The following is a 12210-nucleotide window of genomic DNA, read 5'->3' on the forward strand; positions in this document are numbered from 1 at the left end:
TGTTAACTATTTGATGAGAACAAAAAAAATTTATTGGACTTTAACTGGATAACCCAACTCATAACAACCAATGATTTAAATCATAACAATTTTTTTCTTAACTTTCAACCACAAAGGTTTATTTTGATGTTGTAAACCAACTTTTCGAAAGAAAAAAAAATTACAGTTCAAAACTCTATTATTATGCTCTTTTCAAATAGACCAAAAATCTCAGCTCCCAGCAGATTTGCAAAAGCCACCGGAACTAACATCCCAAAGCAATGCATTATACGGAAACCCCTAACCAAGAAATAAATATACCACTCTAACTCTAAAAAAGAAAAGGTTATAACCAGCAGGGAACAGTATTCTTTAACGTACAAGATGCAAGTTACCGAGTGCTTTTTTATGAACCTTTAAATATTTCATTTGATTTGATGAATTTTGTCGTCTTTAACTTTTTATTTAATTTAGAGAGGGAAATTTAAAAGTCAACTGCACCTCATCATTTGGTCTTGGTTCTTACAGGCAACACCTCATTTCCCACTTTCTTCACTTTTTACTGTTATTTGTTTTTCTCATCATATCATTATTCATTCATTCAATTTCATTCTCTATATAATCACATTCCCTATCATCCATTTTTTTTCATCACCGTGTGCAAAATTAAATTACTAAAATGAAGGTGCATCAATTCACACGTGGATTTTGGGAGCATCATGAACCTTCTCTTACACTTGGTTGCAAACGTTTACGCCCTCTTGCACCTAAATTTTCTAATAACACCGATAATTCTACTAATCACACCACCCCTTCTCTTTCTTTTGATCTCAAGACTTTCATTAAACCTGAAAGTGCTTCCACAATTAATCTTTCTTCCTCTGATCATGATAACAAGAAAGATCCACCTTCACCACAAAGCCAGGTTCATAATTAATAAACTCTCCTTAATTATTTTTTCATATTTTTTTAATTAATTCTTAATTTCTATCCATGCAGTAGTGATAATTAAACTCACGTGCACATATCATGAATTAAAAATGAATTAAAACAAATAATTCACGTTAATTTCATATAAGCCACAGACCAGAAAAAAAAAATCATGTCATGGCATTAAAAATTTAGAGATTTTCTTAATTGCTTCACACCAATAATTTCAACTTCATCAAAGTATATTTTTATATATTTTCATAATATTTAGGACAATAACACAATTTTGTATATTTAGTAATAAGAAAAAAAAAAACACATAATTTTCAGTACATAGACTATAATATAATACTTTGGTCTCTCAGAAAGTGCTGAACCAATTTTCAGTTAACAAAAATATATGTATTTAATGTCCGATAAATCTTCGAACATGTTCCTCTTTTTTCTTATACAAGACTAAAGTTTACTCGAAAGAGAAATACTAAATGACAAATAAATTTTTGTTTTATTTTAAAAAAATCTTTTTGATTTAGGAATTTTATGGTAATTATTATTTATGTTTGTATAGGTTGAAACGCATATTCCAGGAGGGACAAGGTGGAATCCAACACAAGAACAAATAGGAATCTTGGAGATGTTATACAGAGGTGGAATGAGAACACCAAATGCACAACAAATAGAACAGATAACTGTTCAACTTAGCAAGTACGGTAAAATTGAAGGCAAAAATGTGTTCTATTGGTTCCAAAACCACAAAGCACGCGAGAGACAAAAGCAGAAACGTAACAGTCTTGGTCTTGTTCATAGTCCTCGTACTCCATCCACCACACTAGTGTCATCCACCTTTAGTTGCATTACAACTTTGGACACCCCCAAAAAGGTACTATATTCTTGTCTAATACCAATATTCAACTCAAGCTTATGTAAGATCCATGAAATTTAAATTCTCTTATTTACCGTAATTAGGGTCTTTGACTCTCAATATGCATCTCAAAATATCCCTATATTTTATCAGCTATATGACTAATTATCGAGTTTGCAATGCGATATCCATTTATTTATTTTTTATATATGTGTTGGTGTGACCAACAATGAATTGATCCAAGTGATAAGTGTTTAGGGTCTTGGTCCCCTTAAGCATGTAGTCAGAGGTTCGATTTCTAACTCATGCGCATGAAGAAAATTCAGTTGGGATGAGGGAACTCATCTTGTGTGCCCCACAGGTTCCCCGACAAGAATCAAATTCAGATTATTTTCTTGCTTTTAGTACTAAAATTAAATATTAGTCCTAGTTTTTTTTTAAGTACTAGGATATTAAATTTGAACATTTAATTGAATATGTTACATTTTTTTGGGGCAGGAAGAAGTAATGGAAAGAGATCAAGGAGATGATAGTCCATTGAAGAAGAGTAGGAGTTGGCCATTTGAGTATTTAGAAGAGAAAAATTGGTCAATTTGCAAACAAGAGGAACATAAAACTCTAGAGCTTTTCCCATTACATCCGGAAGGCAGATGAAGGAGTTTGATCTATGAACATTTTAATTAACAATTGGAATTAAATTTTTAGCCTTTTCTTTCCAAAATATGCTTTAATTTGCTTTAGTAAATTTTTCTTCTTTCATATGCATTGGGAAAGAAGAAAGACAAAGATGTCTAGTAGTACTATTGTATCTTTGTACTCTTTCACGTAATGTTATTCCATGACTTTGGAGCCAAATTAACCAAACTAATTTGTCCTTTTTTTTCTTTCCATTTCTTGATTTTCATGGTAGTAGGTGTGACTTTTGAAAAATATAAATCCTTTTAAACGACATAAGCTTGTGAATCAAAAACTTTTAGGTTAAAAGGTGAAGCTAGACATACACTGAAGTCCACGCACCTACTTCTACTAATCTTATCTTAATTAAGCATAAACATTCTCATAATTTAGGTTTAAATTTGAATAAAGCATGTAATTGTTCATTTGTCCTCGATCCAGCTGAAATATTGCATAATAATCACACCGGATACTCCACTCACACTATATGGATCATGACTTTCATAAAGTAAGGCACATTGAGTTTCAAAAGGGTACATGAATTCATTTAGTAATTTTTTCATCCTTGACATGCAAATAATTTAGTCCTATATTTCATAGATTCATAGTGCTTGTAGGGCCAATGATTAACCCACCATGAAAATTGAGAGGGAAAGAAAGATCAACAATTTGAAAAATTCATAATTAAAGTATATATATAGTCGCCAAAAGGCACACTAGTTGTATTTTAATTGACAAATAATGTGTGTACAAAACACATTAAAACACAAAATTAAATTTAAGAATTAATGATATACAAAGGAGTTTAGTTATAACTATTGAACTTTTACAATTGTGATTCTGTATATATTTTCAAGTCAGTAGTATGAGTTTGTAGACACTCTACCATAAAGGATATCTCATCTCTACAAGAAAAAAGGTGCAATATAACGTCACACATACTAAGACGGTAGTCTTATAATCGTCGTCGCCTTTTAATACATTGACGATTAACTCAACTTTTTTTTTTAACTACCACCGCTATTTTTTAGATTTGCAAAATGGGTGAAACTAGAGTTTTCCCTCGTCGTTTTTCTCTAAATTTTCCCCCTTGGCGGGAAACAAACAATCATAAAACTAAATTTCTCCCAAAATTAAAGTATAAAATTAATTTTACTTCGCCCTCACATCTTTCTTTGAAAAATCACTCATCACCATCCAAACTCTTCATAGTTGTCCATGTTCTTCATCGCATCTCAGCAGGTCCCCCCCCCCCCCCCCCCCCCCCCCCCCTCTCTCTCTCTCTCTCTCCCTCCCAATTGAAGTTTTCTTCTTCACAATTGATTTTTCTCGCAATTTATATGTTCTTCTCTTGTTTAATTTGTTGATACTTTGATTATGATGTTTAGCGTCTTGAGTTTCAGTGATCTTCTCCATTTTTTGTTTCTCTTTCTATTGGATTTATAGATTTTGTTATTTTCTTTTCTGAATCTATCATAAATAGGTTTTTGTTCCCTTGTATCTTTGATTATGATGAGTTAGCGATTTTTTTTTTCTGTCAAATTTTTTAGTCCATTTAAGGTTTAATTTGAGTTTGTATCAATTATTGAGTGTTCATTGTATTTATATTAGAACCTTTGATTTGATTTTTTGTTTGTGTTTTTGACTAATTAGTATCCAATGAAGTGTTTAGATGGATTTTCAGGGTTTGATAATAATGAATTGATGTTGTGATTAAACAAATCAATGGTACGTGCATGAACCACAATGAATTCTTTTCAACCAAAATGCTATAAATCACTTATCGTTAGTTGATTCAATTGTGATTGACGCTTAACTTGGTAGGAAAGAGCACAGGTCGATCCTCGCACAACTACGATCAGGAATTGGCTGAAAACCACTTGATGCTATAACTGACCTCCAAACCAGATTAGGCGGTTCAATGGACTAGATACTGGTGGTGAAAAAAATGCTACAAATTAATGCTTGCATATCCTATGTAATTTTTGGCCGGATAGTCTAGTGGCCATAAATTCATCGTTTAAAATGAATAAATGGAGAATCATAGGTTTAAACTTCGACTCCTGTCTATTTGTTTGATTCAAATCCTCTCATTCTTTTTTCACTCATTCCCTCTATTATCAATTTATGTTAATGTTAATGTAAAGGTTACGATCCTTTTTATGTTTACAAGAATAATTTTGGTCATCTAAATATATCATGTATTTTATCATGTCATTATCAAGTGGGTACCAAACACATAATAAAATAAATTAATATTATCTTATTTCTTATCATGTGTGCACCAAACACATAACAGAATATGCGCTTATTTTTATTCCACTTCTTAACCTATCTTATTTCTATTACACCAATCCGACTCTAAAAGATCAAAATTGGCCCATCTAATGCACAATTGTTTGGCTATATAATGTTGTTGAAGGTCAATATTTGAGCAAAACAAATATAGAAAGACAACATAAGAACAAAAGTCCCCTCACATTCCCTATAGCTACATTACCTCGTAACCTCCTCTATTTCCTTACTGGGCCCAAAATCCAAATTTGACAAGTGGGCCCATCTCAAAAGCCCATAACCAAAACTAGGGTTTCTACTTTCGTTTCATATATATACTTCACACAACACGTGTGCACCGGCGCGGTGCAGTGCAACCCTTCCCTGCCCTCCCAAAAAAACTGAAGAAAAAAAAATCAAAAAAATTTCAGTCTCCGATCCCGTTCCGATTACCGGCGGGTTTATCCTTAGTCCATTACACTCTCAAAAATCAAAATCCAAAAAAAAAAAAACTATTTTTTTGTGAGAACTGAAGTGGTTAGGGTTTCGTTTTTGATTAATTATTATCATCGATTTGTGAAGTTTTGATGGCGCAAATTCAGGTTCAACACCAGACTCCGGCACCCGTTCCTGCACCTTCGAACGGTGTTGCTCCGAACGCGAATCAGTTTGTGACGACGTCTTTGTACGTTGGTGATCTTGATTTGAATGTTAACGATTCTCAGCTTTACGATCTGTTTAATCAGGTTGGACAAGTTGTTTCTGTTAGGGTTTGTAGGGACTTGACTACGCGTCGTTCACTCGGTTATGGTTATGTTAATTTCACTAACCCTCAGGATGGTTAGTTTCTGATACTTTTTATGAATTGAATTCAATGTGTTTTGCGGTTAATTGGTTGATTAGTGAGTATTGATTTGTGATTTTGTGTTTTGTTTAATCAGCGGCTAGGGCATTGGATGTGCTGAATTTTACCCCACTGAACAACAAATCTATTAGGGTTATGTATTCTCATCGTGATCCTAGTATTCGGAAGAGTGGCGCTGCTAATATTTTTATCAAGGTACATTTTGTCATCTCTTATATACACTTGTTGTTAGAATTAGAATTAGAATTGAAATTCATTTGGTAGAATTTATAAGTAGTTTAGTCAATTGAATCAGTCATTGAATTTTATGAATTTTGTTTAATGTAAGACTTTATTAATGCGAGTAGTTTGGATATTTGAAATGAAGAATTGAAGGTCAATTTATTTTTATGATGGTATTGGTGGCGTAGAATTTGGATAATACCCTTCTGATCCTAAATATAAGGAAATTTTTACTTTTTGTACTTGTAGTAAACTTTTTCTTGTATTTAGGACCAGAGGAAGTACAATTGATCACAAAGCTTTACAGGAAGGTTTTTCTACTTTTGGACATATTCTGTCTTGCAAAGAAAACGACTTAAAACTTATAGGTGGTTTAGTCAATGGAATCCGTCCTTGGATTTTGTTTTTTTTTTTTTTTTTGAAGGGCGGGGTTGTGTATATACTTGATTTACGGGAGTAGTTTGGATATGAAGTGTTTCTTGTCTGTTATTTCAATTGAATTGAATGTGATTATTTTTTTATGCTATTTGTGGCGCAGAATTTGGATAAGACAATTGACCACAAAGCTTTACATGATACCTTTTCTACTTTCGGACATATTCTGTCTTGCAAGATAGCTACCGATGGTTCTGGTCAGTCTAAAGGCTATGGTTTTGTCCAATTTGAGACTGCGGAATCTGCTCAGAGTGCAATTGACAAGTTAAATGGCATGCTGATCAATGACAAGCAGGTGTATGTGGGTCATTTCCTACGTAAGCAGGACAGAGATAATGATCTTACTAAAACAAAATTTAATAATGTCTATGTGAAAAACTTATCAGAGTCATTTTCGGAAGATGACTTGAAAAATACTTTTGGAGAGTACGGCACTATTACTAGTGCTGTTTTGATGAGGGATGCAGATGGTAGGTCGAAGTGTTTTGGTTTTGTCAATTTTGAAAGTCCTGAGGATGCTGCTAAAGCTGTTGAGGCATTGAATGGAAAGAAAGTTGATGACAAGGAGTGGTATGTGGGAAAAGCCCAGAAAAAATCTGAAAGGGAGCAAGAGCTGAAAGGTCGGTTTGAGCAGACTGTAAAGGAAACTGTAGACAAATATCAAGGGGTGAACCTTTATCTCAAGAACTTGGATGATTCCATTAGTGATGAAAAACTCAAAGAGATCTTCTCCGAGTTTGGCACAATTACCTCATACAAGGTTCACACTGATTCTTTTTATGTGTTAGTCAAATATATTTTTTATGTGTCAGATGTTGAGCAATTAGATTCTTTTCACCTATCCTGCAGATTATGCGCGACCCAAATGGTGTCAGCAGAGGATCTGGATTTGTTGCATTTTCAACTCCAGAGGAAGCATCAAGAGCTGTAAGTCTAATATTGTTGGTGGTATTTATTTTGTGTGGGAAACTGTAACATAACATTTATGTTTGATATTCGTAGCTTGGAGAGATGAATGGCAAAATGATTGTCAGCAAACCTCTTTATGTTGCTGTTGCACAGAGAAAGGAAGATAGAAAAGCAAGGTTGCAGGTAATAATATGGTTGTATGAGTTCGTCAGGAGTTACTTTTGTTCTTCATTTTTTAACAGCTATGTTATAATACAGCAATGCCTTTATTATGTAGCTCATTATGTATTTCAATGCGTTCCTCTTTTTGTTAATCAATCCTGTGCCTTTCACGCTCTTTTTTGTTGGCAAATAAAGGATAGGATTAGCAGAGTGTTTGTCATGTTCATAAAATTCGGTATACTTTATTTAACATATTAATTAATAGCATGCATGCATTGCAATTAAACTATAAAAACAAGACATTGCTTTCAGTTTAGACTAGTTTGAAACCATTAAAAAAAATTAAATATTATGTACCTGTAGTCTTTTTAGAAGATGAGACATGCAATTCAACTAGTGATCTATTGATTGTTATTTTTATTGACATTATATTATATCATTTTCCGTTGCTGCTTTTATGTACCAATTTTTTTTTTTATTTCTTATTTTTTTGTTAAATGATGATGATTGGAGAGTCATCACTTATTTGTAGGCTGTGAAATGATTTTGGAATGAGAACGAATCTTAAGTTTTGCATTTGTATGTTTTGATAAACTTTCATTTAAATTACTTATTCTCATGCAGGCACAATTTTCACAAATGAGGCCTGTTGCAATTTCACCTTCTGTTGCTCCCCGAATGCCACTCTACCCTCCTGGTGCTCCTGGTATTGGACAACAATTTATGTATGGTCAAGGACCCCCAGCCATGATGCCTCCTCCACAAGTAATTATTATGTTTTTTCTTTAAATATTCAGCTATTATTTGGTTGATACAATGCATTAGAATATGTTTCTATGCGTGTGATAAACTAATTTCACATCAATACATCAATTTGTTGGTCTGTCTGGCCTTTTTTTTTTTACTTTGTTATACTTGACCTTGTTATATTTTTATGCAACGTTGTGAGCAGTTTTATGTTATATTCTAATCCATTCTTCATAATATATCACATTTTGTTTTTGCCGCTTTTTGAGATTAATAGTCTCCATCAAATGAACAATGTTTCTTTATTATAGGCATATTTGTTCTATAAACCAATTTAGATATAAATATATCAATAATCACCCCTCCAATAATAAATGCAGGCTGGATTTGGATATCAGCAGCAACTTGTTCCTGGGATGAGACCTGGCGGTGGTCCAATGCCAAGCTACTTTGTTCCAATGGTTCAGCAGGGCCAACAAGGTCAGCGTCCTGGTGGACGCCGAGGTCCTGTTCAACAACCCCAGCAGCAACTGCCAATGATGCAGCAGCAGGTCTGTGCTTACTCACAGTTTTGCTTATTGTTATTAATATTCTCATCTTTGATATTGATGTGCTGATAAAGATATTCTTGTTTTTGCTCAATGTGCTGATAAAGATATTCTTGTTTTTGCTCAATGTGCTGATAAAGATATTATTGTTTTTGCTCAGATGCTTCCAAGGCAACGTGTTTATCGCTACCCTCCTGGCCGCAACAACATTCAAGATGCCCCCGTGGCTGGAGGAATGATGTCCTATGACATGGGAGGTCTGCCACTCCGTGATGTCTCGCCTATGCCCATTCATGCTTTGGCTACAGCACTTGCGAATGCTCCCCCTGAACAGCAGAGGACTGTAAGTTCTGATACCTGCTGATATATCTGGCAAATATGGCTTCAGTTCTCATGTATTTTATTTATTTTGTTCTATTATTATTTTTGTGCATACAATTTTACCGATACTTTCCCTTGTGTCGTTATAGATGCTTGGAGAGGCTTTGTATCCACTAGTAGATCAGCTGGAACATGATTCTGCAGCTAAGGTTACTGGCATGCTTTTGGAGATGGACCAGCCTGAAGTATTGCATCTTATTGAGTCACCAGATGCTCTCAAGGCTAAAGTTGCTGAAGCCATGGACGTGCTGAGAAACGTTGCTCAACAGCAAGGCAACAGCCCGGCAGATCAACTAGCTTCACTTTCTCTCAACGATAATCTATAATCTCGTTTCTTAGATTCTGTTAATCAGCCAACATGAATACAACAATCCTTTTTGTTCTGTCTTTTAGATTGATGATGTTAGTTATTGGTACTTTTGGTTTTTATTTATTGTTGGTGTGTTTTAGGTTTATTACCACACAAGGATTTATGATTTATTTTTAAGTTTTATGGATCTACTGTTTGTTTATTTTATTTCCTTGAGATTTACACATTCCCTTTAATTATCGGTTTTACTGTTTTTCATAATTGTGCTAGCTCTTAACCTTGTTATGGGTTTGTCAACTGTTTTTTGAAAAAATCATTAGTTTTATTTATCATTGGTGGCAATCCATATTGTTTGGTTGGCTTGCAACTACTTTAGATGATTGGATTAATGTACAAGTTCAATAGAAATGTCCTGGCAGTGCCTCATCTTAAGTTCTTTTTTGTACATGGAATAATGTTGTGATGAAAATGGGAAAGATTGAGTGAGGAAATCAATTTGGCATGGACGATGAAGCCGTTGGTTGCTTCACGGATAGGCGATTACAAATGGCATTCAAAAAAAAAAATCATAGATTACAAATTTCATCATAAACTAATGTAAACTCATGTCGGATTGCAACTACTCTAGATGATTGGATTATAACATATAAGTTCAACGGAAATGTCTAGTGGTTCCTCATCTTAAGATCTTTGCAACTAGTTACTAAAGTCAAAATATGTTGGACTTTAGGGGGCGATGTCTTTGCTAGAAAAATATCTGAAGTTAAAAGTTAAAATCATATTACGGAAACCATCCAAACTATTTTGGAAGTGATTTTAGAATAATTGATTCTGTTTATATATATATATATATATATATATATATATATGGATAAATTGCGCTTTTGATTCACTATTTTTTTACAATGATATTTTTGAACCTCTAACTTTATCTCATTTTATAAAAGGTTGACCATCTATTTATTTGATCAAGTCAAATTTCGTAGTTAATTTTCTCTTGGCTCTCTGCTCTTTATCTCAGCTACAATCCATCTCTTAGGATTATGATGAGATCTTAATTTCATCATCCACAATTTTGAACACATAGCCACTTAGTTGCTTGCAATTTATTTTTCCTCTCCCAACACTCTTCTAACTCTAACTATATATGTACGTGTTCCCTCATCATCACAAAAATATGTTTGGAAAAAATTCTCAAATTCCTTTAGGGCTTGGCTATTTTCACAAAAATTAAGAGACCTTATTCAAATACCAAAATAAATAAAATATAAAATTCAAAATAATATTGTTTAATATTTATTAATTCTAGCTTTTCGGTTATCAATTATCATCATATCTAAATTTAGAAGTATCCAATTGCTTATAGTCAGTTTACATAAATTTCTACGTTGTTTTTTTATGCTTGTATCTTGTACGTGCCTCAACATCTTGAATCCATTACCTAACCATTTGTTTCAAGTTTGATCTTTCTTTTGTTTTTTAGTACCACTATGTTTTCCCAATCCGTATCCTATTTCGTTTCCTAGAAATTTTGTGGTTATTTCTTTGAAGAGTTGTTTTTGTTTTATTGAAAGTTAAAGACATAAAGTACATTGAATTATTATAAACAACAAGTGAAGTTGATAAGTGCAAGCTGTCTAGTGTGCATCTTGTACTTTACATGTGGTCTCATTTTCTCATGCGGTTTGGGGTTCACCACCGTTAAAAGGGGTAGTGACTTCAGTTTTTTGATAGTTAGGCCAATTAATCAGCCCACTGACCAGTTCCTTTCCAAGAAAGCTCCTCTTTTATCTTTCAAAATGTTGAATTCCTACTAAACTAATTAAATATTAACATCAAGATATCAATCGTTTGTGAAAATCTTAACTCGATTCTTTATGGAAACAATTTTTTGTCGGACTTTACTTACCTCATAATTAAACTTTAAATTATCGGAACTTCATTTCTCTGAAAACCAGAAAGTTAATAGCAAAATAATTAATAAGAAATTCAAATATCTATTAATATTTATAAAGTAATATTTTTCTTATGCTGAAAACTAGAAAGAGTATGTAACATAATTTAATATACAATCTGAGACTAATCCAGTAACTATATAGTATAACTAATCTTATTTTAGTGTAGTTGATGTCAGGAGTCTCATATTGAGTATTTCAAAGTGTTTAATTTGATACTTAAACTATGAGGCTCTTTCACCTATTGGACCAATCTTTTGGGTTCGACTCTCCTCATGTGTTTAAGTCCTAACAATTGTTGTTTGCATTGAAAACTGGGCCACAGAAAGGGCTACCTATAGGTTGGATTAAGGTACTCCAATGAATACTGTTAGGAGTCTCATATCAAGTATTTCAAAGTTCTTAACATGGTACTTAAGTCACGAGACTCTCTAACCTATTGAATTAGTCTTTTGGGTTGAGCTCTCCTCATGTGTTTATATCATAACAATGGACTCCAATAAAAATAAGATTAAAATTGTAAAAATAATAGCATAACATACATTAAAATTTAAAATACAATGAATTTTGCTTAACCAAAGCAACTAAAAAAAATACAATGCATTTTGTCAATTCAGAATTTTGTAAAAAATGCATAAGGTTATTCTTCTTTTTGTTTTGCCTTATGCTAAAGTTTATTCTTTATTTACCTATGGGTCATCATCATACTATTAATAATTCATGAAAACTACAAATTACGTAAAATATGAACAAATAACAAACGTTGCTTATAACTAAATTATGTGAAAGTTATAATAGCATTGGTGAATTGAAATAAATAAATACACATAAGGTGCCAGAAATGTCAGAATCATGGGAAACTTTAGATATTGGCTAATTAGAAGATTCATATTCCAACAAAAAATAAAATTGAAGAAGCATATTCCAATCCAACAAATGAATATGGTTTAGTTATT

General features: G+C 32.9%; 2 protein-coding genes across 2 annotated transcripts; both read left to right on the top strand.

Moving 5' to 3' along the window:
* The first annotated feature begins 608 nt into the window (after nucleotides 1-608).
* LOC123897678 (WUSCHEL-related homeobox 4) lies at nucleotides 609-2639 on the top strand. Its single transcript, XM_045948402.1, has 3 exons — nucleotides 609-904; nucleotides 1478-1789; nucleotides 2270-2639. The coding sequence occupies exons 1-3, from the start codon at nucleotides 659-661 to the stop codon at nucleotides 2423-2425; spliced, it is 714 nt and encodes a 237-aa protein (XP_045804358.1). The 5' UTR covers nucleotides 609-658; the 3' UTR covers nucleotides 2426-2639.
* Nucleotides 2640-4882: 2243 nt separating this feature from the next.
* Nucleotides 4883-9529, top strand: LOC123897683 (polyadenylate-binding protein 2-like). Its single transcript, XM_045948416.1, has 9 exons — nucleotides 4883-5560; nucleotides 5662-5780; nucleotides 6346-7002; nucleotides 7092-7169; nucleotides 7245-7334; nucleotides 7938-8078; nucleotides 8441-8611; nucleotides 8769-8951; nucleotides 9079-9529. Exons 1-9 carry the CDS (start codon nucleotides 5308-5310, stop codon nucleotides 9313-9315), a joined length of 1929 nt encoding a protein of 642 aa, XP_045804372.1. The 5' UTR covers nucleotides 4883-5307; the 3' UTR covers nucleotides 9316-9529.
* The last annotated feature ends 2681 nt before the right edge of the window (nucleotides 9530-12210 follow it).

This window comes from Trifolium pratense, linkage group LG1 (assembly GCF_020283565.1).
Source record: "Trifolium pratense cultivar HEN17-A07 linkage group LG1, ARS_RC_1.1, whole genome shotgun sequence".
Lineage (NCBI taxonomy): Eukaryota > Viridiplantae > Streptophyta > Magnoliopsida > Fabales > Fabaceae > Trifolium > Trifolium pratense.

Coding starts and splice junctions, on each gene's coding strand:
- LOC123897678 (XM_045948402.1), top strand. CDS start 659: ATGAAGGTGCATCAATTCACACGTGGATTTTGGGAGCATCATGAACCT. Junction 905..1,477: donor CACCTTCACCACAAAGCCAG/GTTCATAATTAA, acceptor ATGTTTGTATAG/GTTGAAACGCATATTCCAGG. Junction 1,790..2,269: donor CTTTGGACACCCCCAAAAAG/GTACTATATTCT, acceptor TTTTTGGGGCAG/GAAGAAGTAATGGAAAGAGA.
- LOC123897683 (XM_045948416.1), top strand. CDS start 5,308: ATGGCGCAAATTCAGGTTCAACACCAGACTCCGGCACCCGTTCCTGCA. Junction 5,561..5,661: donor TTTCACTAACCCTCAGGATG/GTTAGTTTCTGA, acceptor TTGTTTAATCAG/CGGCTAGGGCATTGGATGTG. Junction 8,952..9,078: donor CCCCTGAACAGCAGAGGACT/GTAAGTTCTGAT, acceptor GTGTCGTTATAG/ATGCTTGGAGAGGCTTTGTA.